General features: G+C 46.6%; 1 protein-coding gene across 1 annotated transcript in view; it reads right to left on the bottom strand.

Annotated features, from left to right (window-relative positions):
• LOC138774651 (protein phosphatase 1H) overlaps positions 1-18,000 on the bottom strand; it is a 98,418-nt gene extending 80,418 nt beyond the window's left edge. The window contains exon 1 of the mRNA XM_069955651.1: positions 17,553-18,000. Coding sequence (XP_069811752.1) covers positions 17,553-17,785 — 233 coding nt within the window. The 5' untranslated portion in view covers positions 17,786-18,000. The remainder of the gene's footprint in view (positions 1-17,552) is intronic.
• Between the last annotated feature and the right edge of the window lie 4,009 nt (positions 18,001-22,009).

The raw sequence follows: 22,009 nt of genomic DNA, 5'->3' as shown, positions 1-22,009 counted from the left end.
ATATATATTTATATACTTTATTGCTAGTGCACAAATAGCCCCTGACCTCTGCACTAGCTGTGCACATTTTCCTTTCCTGCTTGATTGACAGCTGGAGAACAGAGGTCAGAAGTTATCAGTGCAGTGAAGCAGAGATCTCTGTCTTCTGCTTGTTAACCCTTTTTTTGTTGTAGCATGTAAGTAAACATTGGGTCACTTACACACTGCAGTACATAAGGGGTTAAACAGAAGGACAGATGCTCTTACCTTCTCTCCTGGGCCCCCCTCCTGCACGGGGCCCCATGGCAACTGCCTACCCTGCTTCTATGGTAGCTACACCACTGGGGCTCCAGGATCTTCAGAGTTGACACATCACAACCCGGCTGATGGACAGGCTACTCAGCCAGTCAGTGACTGGGGTGGAACGCTGTTTCAGTCACTGATTGGCTAAGCAGCCTTCTGCAATATTGATCAAAATAAATAAAACTGCAGTTTGAGGTTTCCAAATGTAAAAATGCACTTGGGAAGAAATAATCCTTTGAGTATAGGGAGCTTTGTATTAGTGAAGATTTCAGAGGAGAAGGATTTAGGGGAAGTTGTTTTTCACAAAATGAGTAAACCGTTAAGTCAGGCAATCAGGGGAAGCATGACAAATGCTGGGCTGTATAGCTAGAGGTATAACCGGTAAGAAGAGGGTAATTGTGATCCCGCTGTATAGAGCTCTAGTGAGACCACACCAGGAATACTGTGCCCAGTTCTGGAGATCTTACCGGCAAATGCCAAAAACAAGAGTGAGTCCAGATTTGGACTATAAAAAAAATTTGAAAGTCTAAATGATAAAGAAAAGAAAAGAAAATGATCAGAAAAACACTTAAAGGGGTTCTCCTACAAAACAGGAAAAGATAAAGCTTTGGAGTAATATGCCCACTATTCTAACACTGCCCTCCAGTGTAATTTTGACCCTTATTATCTTGTTGAAAGATTTATAGAGATGAGCGAACCGGGTTCAGGTTTGAGTCGATCCGAACCCGAACGTTCGGTATTTGATTAGCTGGGGCTGTTGAACTTGGATAAAGCTCTAAGGTTGTCTGGAAAACATGGATACAGCCAATGACTATATCCATGTTTTCCACATAGCATTAGGGTTTTAGCCAAGTTCAGGAGCCACCGCTAATCAAATGCCGAAAGTTCCACTTGAGCATGCTCGAGGTTCGCTCATCTCTAATTATTTAATCACTTGCTATCGATAAAATGCCTATTTTTACATACTGCGGAAATGCTCCTTTGAGAAACAAAAAAAATAAATAAAAAATTGAGAAAGATTTCTGAAAATGATAAAAAAAAAAAAAACTGTCTTTGTTGCACATAAAATAATTGTATCGCACAGGTAAGGGAACCTGTCACCCCCTGAGCCGGGGCAGAGCCCGGCCGACCCCCCTGTGAAGACCCTTATATTTACCCCGTGCATGAAGTCCCGCTCCTGGACCCGCTCCCGTTGCCAAGATATCGCCTTCGGAAGGCCAGTGCGCTATAATCAGAGATAAGTTTGACGTCCATAGAGAATCACGGCTCTATTCATTCTCTATGAGCATCGGACTCATCTCTGATGAGTGCGCGTTGGTCTTCCGACGGCAATATCTCGGCAACGGGAGCGGGTCCAGGAGCGGAACTTCGTGCACGGGTAAGTATAAGGGTCTCCACCGGGGGGTCGGCCGGGCTCTGCTCCGGCACAGGGGGTGACAGGTCCTCTTTAAAAATTGGAAAATGTACTGTGACTGGTTGCTATGGGCAACAAAAACAGCTTCATAAATCTGACCTTTGGGGGGGGGGGGGGGGGGGAATGTATCACTTAAGCCATAATTTTTGCGCTTGCATGCTTTTCACATGCTGCGGAAAAACCTTGCAGCCCTGATAAATATTGTACGATTTTGTGCTTTTTTTGGCTAAAAAATGGCTAACAAACTATGCCAGGGTGTGACTGGAGCACTGCTGTGCAGAAAAAAAATGCATGTGATAAATCTGCCTAAAAAAGTACCTAACTTAAACCATGCTCTTTAACATGCCCCCTCTAAGCAAAAAATACTAAAAATGGTGCACCCATGCGTTAAATGTTCAAAATTGGCGCAAACAGCTTCATAAATGTACTGATTGATTGTATTGGCTAGGGGAAAGGGAAGGAAAAGGATGGCTTCAAATGTGTCTGGGAAGGTGGGAGGGGGAGAGCACTGTTCTGCCCAGAGGCTCATAATGCTGTCAAGAAGACCCTGGGTTTTAGAACCAATGTGAGAAATTATTTTACTAAAAGAAGTAGATGCTCAGAAAAAATGTCCGGTGGATATATTCAGAAAATCAACATTTAAGCACATCTGGGATAACCATCTATCATAACTTCACAATGACAATCCTTGCCCATATAGTCTATAGGGCAAAACCTGGCCTGTCTATGCATTACATGATTATCCATACATTTGGAAAGCACGGCCAGATGCAACTGGCTTCTATTTCTTAAATGGATGTGTTTTGAGGAAAAAGGCGGCGGTTTGCCATTAAGTACCCTCAAATATTGGTCAGAGTGGGAAGAAGCTATTAAGAGCCTTGTTTTCTGGAGCACTCATTTCTCTGCATTAGACACATGGCCCATTGAATACAATGAAAAAGTGTTCGGCATCATTCTCCTAGCACTGCAGGGACATTGCACAGGCATCTGTTAGGTATAATAAAACAACCAGCCCCAATGACTGTGATGCTGGGGCTGACTCATGCCTTTGTAAGTGCCAAGCACAAAATAGATTGCGGTGCTTTAGGGGTTAAAGCAAGGAATTAAAGCCACCCTCAGGTGTTAATCCTACGTGTCCATGTTGTCATCCGGACACGTTCTACAACAAATTACTAAGGTTTCTCAAAGTGAATTTTGTCTGCAAGGCTTACACAAGCAGAAAATATTTAGCTGTTTTTCACCTATACAAGGTAATTATACAAAAAATGTAAGAACACAGTAAATTCCCAGTACACCCATGGCCAAATTCAGCTTGCTGCAACTGTCTACAAGAAAGTTCACCGTCACCGAGTGCTGTAAGGCTACGTTCACATTAGCGTTTGACCATCCGGCACCATTCAGTCTACCTTTTCCGTTTTAGAGTAAGCAAAACGGAAACTGTCGGATCCGTTAAAATCCCCATAGATTCCCATGCTATATTAGTGTGCTCCGTTTGCATGCAATCCGTTCAAGATCCGTTTTTTTGAACGGAAGAAAAAATAGTGTTTTCAGTATTTTTCTTTCCGCTTAAAAAAAACGGATCACGAACGGAAAGTGCACTTCCGTTTTTTTTTACATTGTAGTCAATGAGGACGGATCTAAAACGGAAGGTATTTCAGTTCACATCCGTTTTTGCACTAAGCATGAGCAGAAGCAGCAAGAAACCAAAGAAAAATAAATGGATAGAAAAACGGATGCTGACTGATGCAAACGGATGCAAACTGATGTACAAAAGTCAGTTTTTTTAAGCCAAAATACAAACGGACCATTAAAAAAAGATTAACATTTTGCAATCAGTTTGCATCAGTCTGCTCATCAAATTATGCTCATCCGTTTAATTAATATAGAAGGATCCGTTAGAAACAAAGAAAAACGCTAGTGTGGCCGAGCCCTAAGTCACTTGTGAGAATTACTGACACCAAATACCAGTTGATTAAATGGATTTTTTAGGTGAAATGTATTAATTAGCAGGGTGCTGACACCCGGTACTCATGACAACATGCTGTTCAGTGCCACAATACACAGTAAACGGAGTTTGGTTTAAAAATGTGCTAATGATCAATATATGATGTATACTTTTGTATATATTATATCAGATATATATGTGGGGCCCAATTGGGACCTTGCTCACGCCCATGCCCATCTCTGCCCGTGCCATAGACTCTATTCTACGGTCATGCAAATTCCGCAGTCCACCAAAAGAATTGACAGGTTAATTGTTTGGGCGGACGGCAGAATCGGCCCAAGTATAGAATGGAGTCTATGGCACAGGCGGAGAGTCAAGCGGGAGCGCACAGCGGAATACACGGGATATTATCCACACAAATTCCATAGTGTGAACGCACTCTAAGAATTGACATGTCAATTCTTTGGGCGGATTCCGCTAGTGAAAGTCAATGGGGGCTAAAATTCAGCTTAAATTGTGCTCAAATTCCGCTTTAGGGTAGCTTCACACCTACTGGATCCACAGCGGATTTTACGCTGCGAGTTTGCAGAGAAATCTGCTGCGGATCCTGTAGTGTGAACCTGAATGGGTCCCATAAACGCACTGCCTGTATGGGATCCAGCCCCTTTAACTCCCCCGCTGCTGGTCGCCCGCAGCCCCGGCCATACATTATCTGCTCGGCACTGCGGCTGTGTGTGACGCTCCCGGCTCCTCATCAGCCAATCAGTGCACGGCAGCACTGATTGGCTGATGAAAAGCGAGGGGAGCGGGGAGCGGCACACACAGCCGCAGCGCCGAGCTTGTAATGTATGCTCCAGGCCGGGGCTGCGGGCGGGTTAAAGGGGCCGGGTCCCATACAGGCAGCAGATCCTCTGTGTGTATGGGACCCATTCATCTTCACACTACAGGATCCGCAGCGGATTTCACTGCAATCCAGTACGTGTGCACACTAAGGAAAACACGCAGAGGACTTGCAACGGAATCCGTCAATCGTTCCCACACGCTCCCACTTCACTCCCCACCTGTGCCACAGACTCCATTCTATGGTCAGGCAGATTCAACCGTCTGCACGAAGAATGAACCTGTTCATTCTTCAGGCGGACAGCGGAATCTGCCTGACCACAGTATGGAGTCTGTGGCACCGGCAGAGATGTACTTGGCTGACAGCGTGGTCAAGCTGCAGAATCTGCAACTTGTGATCTGCCCCTATTCTGTAAAGTGCACATACCCAAATTCTGCCAGAGCTGAATAGGCAGAAAACTTTTCTCTTCAATTCCTCACCTATTCCTCAGTGTGCACATACCCTTAGGCTAAATTCCCTCACAGTATTTTTACTCAGTATTTTGCAAACAAAATCAGGAGTGGATTGAAAACACAGGAAGGCTATGTTCACACACTGTTGAAATTGAGTGGGTGTCCGTCCTGGCATATAGCATTAATATTAACTGTACCAAAATACACTACACAAATGCAGCAACATCCCACTGGGCCAAAAAACCCTCTCTCCTAGATGTTTGTTTCCTTTATGAGACATAAGCACATTGTTTCCATACCATTTATCTAAATGAAAAGCATATCTGTCACTTGTAATATAAGCTCAATACAACCCACCTGGAATGCTGAACAGATTCTATTAGATTTAAACCAGTGCATTCAAGAATTTCCGAGCCTACTTGATTCATTGCAAGCTGTCAGAACCAAAAAATACAGGGTATGCAAATAGGCAAGAATACATGACCCCAGGCGCACAAGATTTATGGACTACCATAAAAAAGAAAAATTAATGAGCCGCCGTACAGTGCTATTCAACCACAGGTTCTTGTGGACAAGTCAACAGGAAAAAAAACTAAATGTGGCTATTGGCAAGCACGTAAATGTAGAGATCTTACGACAATCACATACCATGTTAAGCTCAAAAAGCTAACAAAAGGTGCTCTGTAGTATCTGACTGATTCTGTGGGTTATATGGCCTTACAATATACACTATTTACTTTTGTATATCACTGCACGCTGCAGTTTTATAAATAGAAGCTAGTAATAATTACAATATGTAAAAACTATGCAGAATGAAGGCCTTTTTGTACAATGCCTTATTAAGTGTTAAAGCGTAACTGTCATTTTTTTTTTTATTGCAGAAATCAGTAGTATAAGCGATTTTAAGAAACTCTGTAATAGGTTTCATCAGCCAAAAAAGCCTCCTTCTGTACTCAAGAAGCAATCTCCCAGCCTCCCCCCCTGACTTCTTATCTGTGCATTATCAGGCAAACACGTCTTCATTACAGAGAAGCCAGTGAAGACGGGCTCTGCTCTCTCCATTCTATCCTTATGGAGGGGGGAGGGGCTGGGGGAGATGAGGGAGCAGGAAGAGGTGACATGAAGGTCAGCTGTTTGTAGACTCTCTGGGCAGCTAAAACGCTGGATTCAGGTGTCAGAAAGGTCAGTGCTTATCTCTAAACTTACTGAGAGAAGATTGCAGGATGTTGTGCTGTGCAGAAATCCTCCGTGCTCAGTCACTCCTAACAGCCCCTCCCCTCTCCATAGCCACATAATGGACACAGAAATCCTGCTTCATCTGATGTGAGGGGGGGAGGCTGGGAGATTGCTTTTTCAGTACAGAAGGAAACTCTTTTAGTACATAAAACCTATTACAGAGTTTCTTAAAATCGCTTGTACTGTTCAGGGCTCCAGACTAAAAAATTTACCTAGGAGCCATTGGCTCCTAACCTGAAAAATTTAGGCGCCAAATAGAATATTTGGTCGCCAACATTTTAAACCATGTAAAATTAATGTTATGTTAAATGGGACTTACTGTGTGCAGAGGCCACGGCAGCCTCCTCCTCCTTTAGATCCTTTCTTTTCTTAGTTTGAAAACGTTCAACATGGAAACTTGCAACTTGACAACCATATCCAGTCTGACTCAGTACTTCAGCTTCACTTGGCTAGCCTTTTAATGAGGCTTACTCTTCTGAACTTGAACTTAAAGGGAACCTGTCGACCCCCGTGCCGGGGTGACAGGCTCCCAACCCCCCGTTAGAGACCCCTATACTCACCTCATCTTCACCCCGCTTCTGAAGATGGTCGGGTCACGGAGATCTCAGCCGCTGCAGCCCGGCGTGCGCTGAGAGATGAGTCCAACGCTCATAGAGAATGACGGGAGAGTCCAGCGCTTCGTCATTCTCTATGAGCGTTGGACTCATCTCTCAGTGTGCGCCGGGCTGCAGCGGCTGAGATCTCCGTGACCTGACCACCTCCAGAAGCGGGACCCGGCGGGATTAGGAGAGTATAGGGGATTCTAACGGGGGGTTGGGAGCCTGTCACCCCGGCACCGGGGGTGACAGGTTCCCTTTAAAAGCTTGCAACAGTCTATACATACTGAGCTAGACTTCTGACTGCAGCCATAGTGACCCCCCACAAGATGTGTATATAGATAGATATATCTCTCACCTAGTGACTAATGCAAGTGACCCCCTACAATACAGACACCTGAGGGGCCCTGATAATAATAATTGTGCATATATCTATCTCCCAGTGTCTGCAGCCAGTTTGCCCTACACTTATAGATGGCCCCCTCCCCTTATAGATGACCCTCTCTACCCCCATTATAGATGCCCCCTCTCCCCCCCATTATAGATGCCCCCTCTTCTCCCCCCCTTATAGATACCCCCTCCCCTTATAGATGGCCCCCTCTCCCCCCCTTGAATATGGCCCCTCTTCTCCCCCCATTATAGATACCCCCTCCCCTTATAGATGCCCCCTCTCCCCCCCCCATTATAGATGCCCCCTCTTCTCCCCCCCTTATAGATACCCCCTCCCCTTATAGATGCCCCCTCTCCCCCCCATTATAGATGCCCCCTCTTCTCCCCCCCCCCACTATAGATGCCCCCTCTTCTCCCCCCCTTATAGATACCCCCTCCCCTTATAGATGCCCCCTCTCCCCCCCCATTATAGATGCCCCCTCTTCTCCCCCCCTTATAGATACCCCCTCCCCTTATAGATGGCCCCCTCTCCCCCCCTTGAATATGGCCCCTCTTCTCCCCCCATTATAAAGCCCCCCCTTTCCTCTATGCTAAGCAATATTTAAAAAAAACAAACACACAAACTCACCTGACAACCCGCTCCCCCGGCGATCTCCTCTTCTTCTTCGGACGCTGTCCCCGGCTGATGCGCGGCTGCCGGAGGTGTCCCGTCCTATCCCCGGCAGCGCGGCGCGTCAGTGAGCTCCCTGTACGCCGGGGCTGTGACTTCTGACACAGGAAGCATCTCTGACGCGCGCTTCCTGTGCCGGAAGTCAGGGCCCCAGGCAGCTCACTGATGCGCCGCGCTGCCGGGGATAGGACGGGACACCCCCGGCAGCCGCGCATCAGCCGCGCATCTTAAAGAGACAGCGCGCTGCCGCCGGGGCCAGTCGCAAATGGCGCCCAGATTAATAAATCTGGGCGCCATTTGCAAAATGTCAGTCGCATTGGCGACCATTTTGGTCGCCATCTGGAGCCCTGCTGTTGATATTTAATGTTTTCAGAAAAATGACCCTGAAATGACAGTTACGCTTTAAGTATATTATAGCCTTACTGTCATTTAAGAATATTTTTGCCATGTCAAAAGTTATTGATCCCAGCAGGTTTTACTACAGAGAGTCGCTGCCATCTGGAGATCCAACTCTTTCGCTTCATAGACAATAATGAAGCTTCACCCCTTAAAGGGGTAGTGCGGTGTTTAACATTTATTCACTAAATAACACACATTACAAAGTTATACAGCTTTGTAATGTGTGTTATTTAAGTCAATGGCCCCCTTCCTTGTGTGCCCCCCACCCGACCCCGGCCGCCATCTTCGTTCGACATGTCATCTTAGGGAGGCCGGCCGAACTGCTCAAGTCGTCCATCATGCCGGCCGCCCTCAGCCGCGTCTTCAGCTGCTCAGCCGCGATTGACTGAGCATAACTGTGCTCAGCCAATCGCAGCTGATGATGCGGCAGAAGGGGGCCAGCATCAGGGAGGGCTGGAGTGCTCCCAAAGATGACGTCGTCGACTGAAGATGGCGGCTGGGGTTGACAGCAATTCAGTAAGTATAATGCACCACACTTCCGGGTTAGGGGGAACACAGGGAAGGGGGCCATTCACTTAAATAAAACTTTGTTATGCGTGTTATTTAGTGAATAAATGTTAAATGCCGCACTACCCCTTTGAGGACCATGCCAATTTTATTTATTTTTTTCATTTGGGGGGGGAGGTTGTTTTCACACCATTCGCCCTATGGTGAAACTCACATAGGGCGGATTCCATCGCTCACACCCTTACGCCAACCTGTGCCATCGACTCCATTCTATGGTCAGGCATATTCCACCGTCCGACATGTCAATTCTTTTGGCGGGCAGCCCGACTATAGAATGGAGTCTATGGCACAGGGAGATGCGCGCAGGTGTGAGCGACGGAATCTGGGACAGATTATCCGCCCCTATTCTGCAATGTGAACCCACCCTTACCATCTTTATAACGCTTTTATCTTTTGGTCTATGGGGATGTGTGAGGGGTCATTTTTTTGCGACATGATCTGTACTTTCTATTGATACCCTGCTTGCATATTTGCAACTTTTTGATCACTTTTTAGTATAATTTTTCTTAATTTGATGTGACAAAAAAAAATAAATGTGAAAAATGTTTTTTTTGTGATTTGCCATTTTTTTGCTTACATCATTTACTGTGCGAAATCAGGAATGTGACTAACATATTTAGCATCGCCAATTGCCTAAACTTTTTTTTACACAGTAATTTGAAATCACCCTGAGGGTCTTCTATTCCAACTGCACTGATCTGTAATAGAGATCAATGCAGTATATACATACTGCATAGTTCCATGAAATCTGTGCTTCATTGCTGGGGGAAAGAGCCATTTAAATGCAGCTGTGAGTTTTGACAGCTGCATTTAAATGGCTAAGTAACCAGGTGTGGTGATTGGCCCCACCCGCTAATAGCTGGCATGACATCCCCCCACTGAACTCCACTACCACCCCAGGATGTACTGGTAGGTCCTGGGTAGTCAAGGGGTTAACCCTTTAAGGACATGGCCCATTTTCGTTTTTACGTTTTCGGTTTTTCCTCCTTGTGTTTAAAAGGTCATAGCACTTGCATTTTTCCACCTAGAAACCCCCATGACCCCTTATTTTTTGCGTCACTAATTGTACTTTGCAATTACAGGCTGAATTTTTGCATAAAGTACACTGCGAAACCAGAAAAAAATTCGAAGTGTGGTGAAATTGAAAAAAAAAACGCATTTCTTTTATTTGGGGGAAATGTGTTTTTACGCCATTCGCCCTGGGGTAAAACTGACTTGTTATGCATGTTCCTCAAGTCGTTACGATTAAAACGATATATAACATGTATAACTTATATTGTATCTGATGGCCTGTAAAAAATTCAAACCGTTGTTAACCAATATACGTTCCTTAAAATCGCTCCATTCCCAGGCTTATAGCGCTTTTATCCTTTGGTCTATGGGGCTGTGCGAGGTGTCATTTTTTGCGCCATGATTTGATCTTTCTATCGGTACCTTGATTGCCCATATACGTCTTTTTGATCGCTTTTTATTACATTTTTTCTGGATTTGATGCGACCAAAAATGCGCAATTTTGCACTTTGGGATTTTTTTGCGCTGACGCCGTTTACCGTACAAGATCAGGAATGTGATTAATTAATAGTTCGGGCGATTACGCACGCGGCGATAGCAAACATGTTTATTTATTTATTTATTTGTTTACTTTTATTTAAAACCTGGGAAACGGGGGGTGATTCAGACTTTTATTCGGGGAGGGGGCTTTTTACTATTAACAACACTTTTTTTTTTTTTTTTTTTACACATATACTAGAAGCCCCCATGGGGGACTTCTAGTATATACACTGTGATCTCTCATTGAGATCTCTGCAGCATAGATATGCTGCAGAGATCCATGAGATCGGCACTCGTTTGCTTTCGGCTGCTGCAGCCGGAAGTAAACGAGTGCCGAGCCGAGGACGGCGCCATCTTGGACGCGTCCCCGGCCGGCATCAGTAACGGAGATCGCTCCTCCGGGACAAGGTACCGGAGGAGCGATCTCCCCCACTAGACACCAGGGAAACGTTGCCTCCGGTAATCGGAGGCAGCTGTCAACGTTGACAGCTGCCTCCGATTAGCTAATTAGCGGGCACGGCGATCAGACCGTGCCCGCTAATAGCGGCGGTCCCGGGCTACACGCGGCACCCGGGATCGCGGCACTGCTTTGAAGTGCAAGTGAGGACATAGGACGTACCGGTACGTCCTATGTCCTTAAGAGGTTAAAGGAGAGGTCTGATGTCAGACATTTTTTACAACAGAGCCGGGAAGGAGGTGGCTAAACATAACATGTACCTACCTCCCCGACTGCAGCGCAGGGGTCTGCTGTCCCCGGTTCAGCCCTGCTCAGGCAGCCAGACAGGACCCCGCTATGGCTGCTGACTGGCTGAGAGATAACAACCCAAGTTCCTGCTGAGACCAGGGAGTGGCCGGAGGACTGGGAAGTGGAGCAGTGAACAGCAGACCCCTGTGCTGGAGCTGGGGTGGTAGGTGCATGCTGTTATGTTCAGCCACCTTCTACCTGGCTCTTTTGAAAAAAATGTCCCCTTTAAGTTCTCCTCACTTAACTGACTTATACTTATTACTAAAGTTGTCAAACCTGTATTGTGTATTGAGGAAGTCCGATAAAATGCTTGATCAAATTACACTGAACAAGTGGTGTACATAAAGGACTTATCCATTCTGCAAGACTATAATACCTAAAATATATGTGTGTAGACTTGGGACTAGCTTTTATCAGAATTACGGGGATACCACATGAAAGAGGAGACTTTCTGAATGCAATAACATACCATCCTCATCATAATCACCAAGTATTCTGTTACAGTGCCTGCCTTTGTTGCCTTTGTGCCTGACATAATTGAATTGTGTTTACCATTACTGGTAAGTGACACATTCATTTTTCACTTGACTGCCCCTTTTTTTTAAATACATTTTTGATATGTTGCACAGACATAAAGACAAATTTGTTCAGCTCTCCTAGAACACCATTCACACTAGGCAGGAGCATGTTGTCATGGTTGAAATTGCAAACACACAAAAATACAGAGAAATGCAACAGGCTCTGTGTTTTTTTGTTTGTTTGCAATTTCAGCCATGACAACATGCTCCTGTCTAGAGTAAATGGTGTTCTAGGAAAGCTGACCAATTTTCCAGATGGAGGGAGTGGCTGCCTCTACTTGGTCGTGCACTCCACCCAGGTGGCTATTATTTTTGCCGCCACCCGCTTGTGGACTCTGGCGGCCGAGCGCATCTCCGCTGCTTCCATAGGCTTCACTGTATGGTTTGACAGATTCTGCCGTCTGCCCAAAGAATAAACTTGGTCATTCTTCGGGCGGAGGGCAGAATCTGGCAAACCATAGAATATAGTCTATGGGAGCAGCAGGGATGCGCACAGCCGCCAGTGTCCGCGAGCAGGTGCGAGCTGCGAAATCTGCAGCGGCTGTTCCATCGGGATTCCATAGTGTGTACATACCTAGTTGGATCCTGCATGCCCAGAGCATAGGCGTATTACATGCTATGGAGAGGCTAAAGTACAGTGCAGGGTCCATCCCGAGCATGAGGCCACCTTATCGGTGGGATGGTTTACACTATTCTTTTTATGGAGATTTTTTTTGGCAGTTGGGGGGCTGCTTTTAGTGATTTTCATATCTCTATTGGGTCTGTATCTTGCCATTGCGGTGAGCTGTTGCATTTCTCTTTGTTTTTGAATGTTGCCCAGACATGCCACAACTTAAGATGGTCAGAGTCTCAGTGCTGAGACCCCCTCTAAGGGTAGGTTCACACATACCTCATCCCAGCAGAGCCAGGACCTAAAGAAGCAGGCCATAGCGTGGACGGGTAAACTATTACATACTCGCAGCGAAATTAAAAATCTGCTGCCATATGTAAACTCATACAGGAGTTTAGAGACATTTATGTCTTTATGTGCTTCCTCTCAGCACAGCAAAAGTAAGCATTACTTCAACTGCCGGCCATGTTGGAAAGAGACTATTGATGAAATGGTCTCCAGGCAGCCCTTCTCCGCCAGTATTCCCGAGGCTGGCTTCACACTGCCAGCGGACAGATGTTGGATGCTGGGAGTCAATGGAAGTTTATGATTTGCCTTGAACACATTTCTTTTCTTTTGGAGTTTTTCCCTCCTCCTTGGGAGTGTTTGAGGCTCTGTGGCAGTTTTGCAAAATGCAGCATATTGAGGGTTTGGTCGTTTTTCTCCAAAAGACTTCAGTTGAAGTCTTCTACTCCACTTAAAAAACGCCATAGCCTATGCATATGGTAGTTTTTAGTGGCGCTTTTCAGAGTGAAAAACGCCACTGTCTGGTCCCCAAGGGGTTAACTTAAATTAACCCCCTCTGTGGGTGGGGGTGGGGGTCACTTACCCTCTGGTTTTCTTACACTCAGCAGGGACACTGCTTCAGCCGCTGATTGGCTAAGTGACCCTAGAAGCTTGTCATTCAGTGTCTCCAGCTTTGAATAGCCAGAGCCTGGCACACTTCTTTATTCACCAGAGCCTGGCACACTGAGCTAGAAGACGTCCGGGTAAGTATCAAAAGGGCCTGTCTGATAGACAACATCCATTACTAAGTCGGGGCCTAGTGTTAGCTGGTATAAAATGGGTCACACTAAACCCCCCATTATTACCCCAGTACCCACAGCACCAGGGGTACTGGGAAGAATTGGGTACCGGAAGTCCCAGAGCATCAAAATTGGTGCTTCAGGCGGTAGCAGGCTGGTGTTATTAGGCTGGGGAGGGCCAAAATAAATGGCCCTTCCCACCCTGGTATTACTAGGCTAGGTATTACTACATGAAAATGGAGGAATCCTATGCAGTTTGTTTAATAAATAGATGATATTTTTTGGGGGGGAAACAACATATAGTGTTCCCCCAATTTCCATTACCAGTCAGGTTTAAAAACAAAACAACAGCAGCCAAGTAGTACCAGGGTGGGAAGGGCCTTTTTTTGGTCCACCCCACCCTAATAATACCAGCCTGCGGTGGGTACTGGGGTAATATTTGACAGGTGTTCTGCACCTTACAGCACCTTCGCAGATGCTGCTTACAGTCTGCCACACAAGGGGTTAAGTGAGGATGAATTGCATCCACACTTAACCCTTTGTGTGCCAGAACGAACAACGTGGCCCCCAGGAGGTTACGTGGGGATGTATACTATCCTCATTTAACCCCATGGGGGCCACATTGATGTCACAATGTTCCCATCCAAACAAGGAAAGTGCCCCCCTTCCTTGCTGGGGTGGGTGCAGTGCTGATACTCACACTGACGTCTTCAGGCTCTGGTTATTCAAAGCTGGAGACAATGAATAAACGGCTGCAGCCAGGACATCGCTGCAGCCACTGATTGGCTAAGATGACAAGCCACAAGGGTCATTTTAGCCAATCAACGACTGAAGCTGTGTCCCTGTTCAGCGGCTGATTACAAGAAGACAGGGAGAAGAAGGGGTACGTTCATATTAGGCATTAGGCTTACTTGATGCTGAGCTTCTCACAATAGTTCCTAATTCCCATAATTTGATGTTTCACAAAGAGCTCACCAACCTACTAAAGCAGACATACTGGTCATAACCCTAGGCAACATTTTTACTTTGCATTGTATAAAACTGGAATACCCCTTTTAAAGTGATATTGGCACCCACTTTTTGGTATGTTCAGTTCTTAGCACCATTGAAAAAGCTTACATGCAGCACACTTCATATAAACTTGTATAAAACATGTTTTGTTTTTCCATTCAAAATTGTTTCTCATGATTTATAAGAATGGGAATCTGTGGCATTCAGCTTCCAAAATGCAATTTTACCTGTCTGTGTCTGCAGCTCTGTTCACCTGGGACAGCGGTCAACAGCAGGTGCTGTTCATACTGCAGTGGAGGCTGGGAAATCCTCTTTACAGGAATCTGTGGTGCAGGCACGGTCGGGCAGTAATGTTGCCGTACCCTTAGCTGCCCTCACCGTGCCTGCACCACAGATTGCCACCTCTCCCTACATTGATTAATTGATGTACAGGGATGGAAGCTCGGCCCTGCATGTAAATCGATTAAGACAGGGAAGGTGTGGGAGGCAAGACGTGTGCATACTGTGGCTCAGTATCACTTCTGTTGCACTTCAGCTTTCAAGGAAAAATGCAATTTTCAAACTCTGCAAATGGCCATCAACAAAGACATCTGTTTTATCTCCCCATCACCTATCTACCTGTGTCAGCAGCTCTGTACCTGACGGATTTCCATTAAGCACTTGGGAAATGCACCTCTCAATTCATCGGATTCTATTCAGCAGGTGTTTTCCATCATCCCTTAGGTCTGTACCTTTTGAAGCTGTCCAGCCTATGCATTAATAAGGCTTCATTCAGACTGTGTGTATTTTGGCCCGTAATACAAAACTATATTGTGACCCACAGCATTCTGCATTGTGTCATAGACCAAAACTTCCCTAAAGGCATTAAAAATAGTGACTGTAAGAGGAAAATTTGTTTCTAATCTATGATATGCAATATGAATTGCAATTACAATCTTATGAATAAGGCAATGTAAGAACATGTGACTAGGCACCTATTTAGTGTAGTGTACCTGCCTGACAGGGAGATAGCACCTATGGGTGGAGGATTTGTTTCCCTTACTTTCCCTTCATAATGCTCCACCTCAATTTCTTACTCTAGTCTAGGGCTTCAATTTATTTTAAGGAGATAGGAGGCTGGATTTATGGTCTCTAGTCTTAGGGCCAGTGCAAAGAATAAAACTGGTGGAATTCAATATCAATTCTTTGACAGAGAGGCGCGGAGAGCGGAGGCGTGCAAGCCTTTCTATAGACAGGCTGTTTGACACTGAGGCTGGCGGAACTAAAATTCATAAATTCCCAGATTCATTGAAAGGAAGTCCTAGAGCTGGAGAGAGTACAAAGATGGGAAGCTAAACTAATAAGGGGAATGGAGCATCTTAGTTATGAGAAGAGATTAAAATTAGATTTGTTTAGTCTGGAGAAGAGACGTTTAAAGGGAGATATGATTAATTTATTTAAATGTATAAATGGCCCCTACAAGAAATATGGGGAAAAGATGTTCCAGGTAAAACCCCCTCCAAGGACAAGGGGGCACTGTCTCCGCCTGGAGAAAAAAAGGTTCAACCTCCGGAGGCGACAAGCCTTCTTTACCATGAGAACTGTGAATCTGTGGAACAGTCTACCACAGGATCTGGTCATAGCAAAAACAGTAGAGGGCTTCAAAACAGGAGAGAGAGGGGCTTAGGACAAAATAATATAGAATCATATGTATAGAATCTACCCATCATCCATCCCCTTCTTGGTTGAACTTGATGGACATGCGTCTTTTTTCAACCGTATAAACTGTAACTATATGTAACTGTCGCGGAATTCTGCCAGTTTTACTCTGTGTGAACATACCCTTAATCTGCTGCTTTGGATAACATCTCATTCACATTGGTTCTAATACACCCCAAGTCCTAACTTTCCCCAATGTATTTTATTTTGTTACATGTAAGGGCCCCATTCACATCTTCTGTAAATATGATCTTTAGCGTTCACAGCGTCATAATGAAAGATGTTGCCGGGAGTTCCGAGGTCCGATCCACAGCAAATAGTCCGTCCATGAACCATCTCTACTGATGATCATCTGATTTACTCATCTCTACTTGTGAGACACATTACACTTTTAGTAATGGCTGGAAGTCACATTAAAAAAATAAAATAAAAAAAATTATATCTCAAAATATACCTGTTTTAAAATATTAAGTCAAAACTGCACTTTTTTAAAAAAAAAAAATAACCCTTCAGAGTGGTGGCAAGGTAATTTCCGTGTTTTCACTGCTTCTTTTCAGCCCCTGAGAGTCCTCTCCATAGTGCACAGCTATTCCTCATATATGCATATCAGAGTGTGGGACCAAAGCTGGACTGTGTGCCAGTAGTATACACAAGTTTTTCATTTCCCTTACTTATCTGGCCAATCACAGGGCAGAACTTCTCTCTGCTATGCTATTAAATATTGCTAGTGAAAATGCACCAGACTAATCAGGTTGGCACTACACTGATGAATTACACAATAAACTATTATAGATGGCATGCAGAAAGAAAAGGGGGTTACTGGTGCATTGGGCTGCAACACAGCCAGGAATGGGTTACATAGAAACATAGAAGATTGTCGGCAGAAAAAGACCACTGGGTCCATCTAGTCTGCCATTTTAGTATTTTCTTTCTTATTATCTTAGGATAGATATATGTCTATCCCAGGTTACTTTATGCACCCCCCCCCCACACACACACACAGCAGTAGCTAAGCCACTCCCCCTTCCTCTGTTCTGTCTTGGTCTCTCTGTTACTGCAGAAAGACAGTGCAGAACAACAGGCAGTGAACGGTAGATTGCAAGGAGGTAAGAAACCTGATGCTGAAAAGTTTTGATTTTTTTCTCTATTTGGGGTAAAGAGGCTTTTTTTGTTCAATGAAGTGATTTAAAAATTTCTTAGGAGCCAGATAGGCTATCAAATAAATGAAATGTGTTTGAAAAGACAGAGGCATAAGAGAAACTCAAATATTACACACACACAGTAAACCCAAACCTTCCCTGTCCTGTTAGGCTGACCCCCTCCTCCCGGGTAGCAGCACACACCCCTCTCCTAGGCCCGCAGCCCCACATGTCCAATTGGTGATGTCATCAGGAGAATGAGCTGAGCAATGACGTCACCCAACCAGTGCCCTGTCTGTGCTAGGGATATGACCTTGACAGCTGAATGACAGCCATATGGCACCCGCACGGAGGCTGCACTCACTCTGCATAGCCGGTGCTCCACGGTAACCTCTTGGTCTCCTTCAGGATCAGGATCGGTCTGGCGATATGGTCGGCCGAACACTCCACCTCGTCCTGCGACAGCCCCAGGAACTCCGGTCTGACGTAAGGGAACCTCATAGGTAACTCGGAGCCATTGGCATGATCCGAGCCGGAGCTGCCAGCCATGATTCCTCCCATGAAATTGGCCACAGCAGATTTCATCCGAGTGAGCATATTACAGGCGGCACACTGGCGGCAGCATGAAGAAATGACTGGCAGGCACTGGGCTCACTCTCTGGGCAGCTCTCCCTTCCCCCTGGCAGTGCGCACGGCGCTGCATGGATCGGCCTGCCACCTACCACTGGGGGATAAGGAAATACACGGGCGGCCAGGAGCTCCAGGTCTGCAGGTTCCCAGCACTCAGCGATGTCACAGCTCACCGTCTGGTCATGTGACCTGCTCCCCCGTCACGTGATCCGCGAGCCGGTGCGGGGAGGACTCGGCTTATTTACGTGGCTGTGGCGTGCGAGCTGTCACCGTGCCGCCTGCTGCTGCTGCTGCCGGACAGGGCATGGCGCTCTCTGCTCACCCATACATCTCTCTATATAGCTATAGGCACCTAAATATAAAGATAAATTGCATTATACCAGAGGTCACCACACATCTGCATCCAAACCCTTCCTTCCAATGGATACAGGAAGAAAACTAAGTGTGCCTGCTGTCTATACATCTCCTAAAAGCATGGCTGTTATTTCCCCATACTGTGTCACTACAGTCTCATCCCCCTCACAGTCATGGCTGACAAATTCATGTGCTTTATAAGATAGAAATTAGAGGGGTTGTCCCACCATCAAGACTTTCATATTGGGGGCGTAACCTAGGTACCTACTATATGGCTACTGAGGAGACCAATGTTTCCACACCTTCCTCTCACCCAAACCTCTTACCCACTCTTACGCCCCTATTACAACCTGTCAGGTCAGCGCTCACTTGCTCCTCGTTCCCCGATCGCTGCTGGTGCTATTACACGTGTCGGCAGCGAGTGGGTAAGAGCCGGGGGAGCTGCAGGGGGGTGTCCGGGTGATTGCTAGATTGTCCGGGCAGCCCATAGAAGATAGCGGCAGTCCTACATGGAGCAAAGGCAGCATATCGCTGCTATCGTTATTGTCGACATTTCAACATGCCGATAAACAACGGTCAGCCGACATCACGCATGTCAGCTGATCGTTGTCATCTATTACACTAAGCGATTATCGGCCTCAACAGTCGTATCAGCTGAATGCGGCTGATAATCACTTTGTGTAATAGGGCCGTTAGTGTGTGTGGCATCAAGAGTAACATTCGAACTGGAGAGAATGGAACGGCTGCACATCCCATCTATGGCTGACACTAATGTCGCCAGGCCTATATTAAAAATCAACACCAGAGTGTCTGTATATGAATTGATCAAACCATATTGCCCCGTGTACCACCGCGCAGGTCCTCTGGTCCACACGGGTCCCTACGCTAACTCCACACCGTGTCGGTCAGCGACCGCCAACCCCGCAAAGCGTGCACGTGCAGGGAAGGGAGGCCATGGAACGGCCCTGCAACCCCAATGTCACAGGACCAGACCCAAAAAGCCCCACCAAAACCCAGCCAGCACCACCGGCGGGGAAGGCTGCCCCCAAACGACACAAGTATGGATATGGTATTACACTTACCATTGCTGCTCTCACAGAATGGGGAAGACATAGGGTCCAGACATGTGAGCACAGACATATCCTGCTAATTTTGGTCATGTGGGTCTTATAAAGGAGTGCTAGCTGTTCAGAGAGGGAGAATTGCAAAACACGAACTGGAGAGAATGGAACGGCTGCACATCCCATCTATGGCTGACACTAATGCCGCCAGGCCTATATTAAAAATCAACACCAGAGTGTCTGTATATGAATTGATCAAACCATATTGCCCCGTGTACCACCGCGCAGGTCCTCTGGTCCACACGGGCCCCTACGCTAACTCCACACCGTGTCGGTCAGCGACCGCCAACCCCGCAAAGCGTGCACGTGCAGGGAAGGGAGGCCATGGAACGGCCCTGCAACCCCAATGTCACAGGACCAGACCCAAAAAGCCCCACCAAAACCCAGCCAGCACCACCGGCGGGGAAGGCTGCCCCCAAACGACACAAGTATGGATATGGTATTACACTTACCATTGCTGCTCTCACAGAATGGGGAAGACATAGGGTCCAGACATGTGAGCACAGACATATCCTGCTACGGTGTGGAGTTAGCGTAGGGACCCGTGTGGACCAGAGGACCTGCGCGGTGGTACACGGGGCAATATGGCTTGATCAATTCATATACAGACACTCTGGTGTTGATTTTTAATATAGGCCTAGCGGCAATAGTGTCAGCCATAGATGGGATGTGCAGCCGTTCCACTCTCTCCAGTTCGTGTTTCACAATTCTCCCTCTCTGAACGGCTAGCACTCCTTTATAAGACCCACATGACCAAAATTAGCAGGATATGTCTGTGCTCACATGTCTGGACCCTATGTCTTCCCCATTCTGTGAGAGCAGCAATGGTAAGTGTAATACCATATCCATACTTGTGTCGTTTGGGGGCAGCCTTCTCCGCCGGTGGTGCTGGCTGGGTTTTGGTGGGGCTTTTTGGGTCTGGTCCTGTGACATTGGGGTTGCAGGGCCGTTCCATGGCCTCCCTTCCCTGCATGTGCACGCTTTGCGGGGTTGGCGGTCGCTGACCGACACGGTGTGGAGTTAGCGTAGGGACCCGTGTGGACCAGAGGACCTGCGCGGTGGTACACGGGGCAATATGGCTTGATCAATTCATATACAGACACTCTGGTGTTGATTTTTAGTATAGGCCTAGCGGCAATAGTGTCAGCCATAGATGGGATGTGCAGCCGTTCCACTCTCTCCAGTTCGTGTTTCACAATTCTCCCTCTCTGAACGGCTAGCACTCCTTTATAAGACCCACATGACCAAAATTAGCAGGATATGTCTGTGCTCACATGTCTGGACCCTATGTCTTCCCCATTCTGTGAGAGCAGCAATGGTAAGTGTAATACCATATCCATACTTGTGTCGTTTGGGGGCAGCCTTCTCCGCCGGTGGTGCTGGCTGGGTTTTGGTGGGGCTTTTTGGGTCTGGTCCTGTGACATTGGGGTTGCAGGGCCGTTCCATGGCCTCCCTTCCCTGCATGTGCACGCTTTGCGGGGTTGGCGGTCGCTGACCGACACGGTGTGGAGTTAGCGTAGGGACCCGTGTGGACCAGAGGACCTGCGCGGTGGTACACGGGGCAATATGGCTTGATCAATTCATATACAGACACTCTGGTGTTGATTTTTAGTATAGGCCTAGCGGCAATAGTGTCAGCCATAGATGGGATGTGCAGCCGTTCCACTCTCTCCAGTTCGTGTTTCACAATTCTCCCTCTCTGAACGGCTAGCACTCCTTTATAAGACCCACATGACCAAAATTAGCAGGATATGTCTGTGCTCACATGTCTGGACCCTATGTCTTCCCCATTCTGTGAGAGCAGCAATGGTAAGTGTAATACCATATCCATACTTGTGTCGTTTGGGGGCAGCCTTCTCCGCCGGTGGTGCTGGCTGGGTTTTGGTGGGGCTTTTTGGGTCTGGTCCTGTGACATTGGGGTTGCAGGGCCGTTCCATGGCCTCCCTTCCCTGCATGTGCACGCTTTGCGGGGTTGGCGGTCGCTGACCGACACGGTGTGGAGTTAGCGTAGGGACCCGTGTGGACCAGAGGACCTGCGCGGTGGTACACGGGGCAATATGGCTTGATCAATTCATATACAGACACTCTGGTGTTGATTTTTAGTATAGGCCTAGCGGCAATAGTGTCAGCCATAGATGGGATGTGCAGCCGTTCCACTCTCTCCAGTTCGTGTATCAAGAGTAACATTATTACTGTTTTGAGCACTATGGATGGGGAAGATACAAGAATAGTAAGGAGCCTAAGATGTCTGGCAGATTTTGCAGAGATAAGTAAATGAAGTGGCCATGGCAGTCAGGGCCAGATGGTGAGGGGGAAAAGACAATTAGGGAATGTGTCACTTGGGAGTCATTAGATATTACTGCAATCATTTAACTGGTCTGCAGGACCTTGGTAAAACTGGCATCTGGCAGAATATGATCATCCTATAGTAGGGAATATTGGTCGGTTTCAGGCTGGAAACATACAGCAGTTTTTTTGGAAAACCACCACTGCAGTTTTTTGTGCCAAAAGCAGAAGTGGGTTCAAATGGGATGGAAATATAAAGGAAGGACTTGTACTTCCCTTTCCTGTTGGATCTACTTTGGGTTTTGGCACAACAATTGCAGTGTCTTTTTTTTTTTTTTTTTTTTTTTTTTTTTTTTTTTTTTTTTTTTTTTTTTTACTTTCCCTTGGGAAAACCCTGCATTTGCACCTTTCCAAGTATCCCATAGATATA

Source organism: Dendropsophus ebraccatus, chromosome 1 (genome assembly GCF_027789765.1).
Source record: "Dendropsophus ebraccatus isolate aDenEbr1 chromosome 1, aDenEbr1.pat, whole genome shotgun sequence".
NCBI classification, from domain to species: Eukaryota; Metazoa; Chordata; class Amphibia; order Anura; family Hylidae; genus Dendropsophus; species Dendropsophus ebraccatus.
Note: the sequence above shows the minus strand (reverse complement) of the source record. Positions and strands in the feature narration are given on the sequence as shown.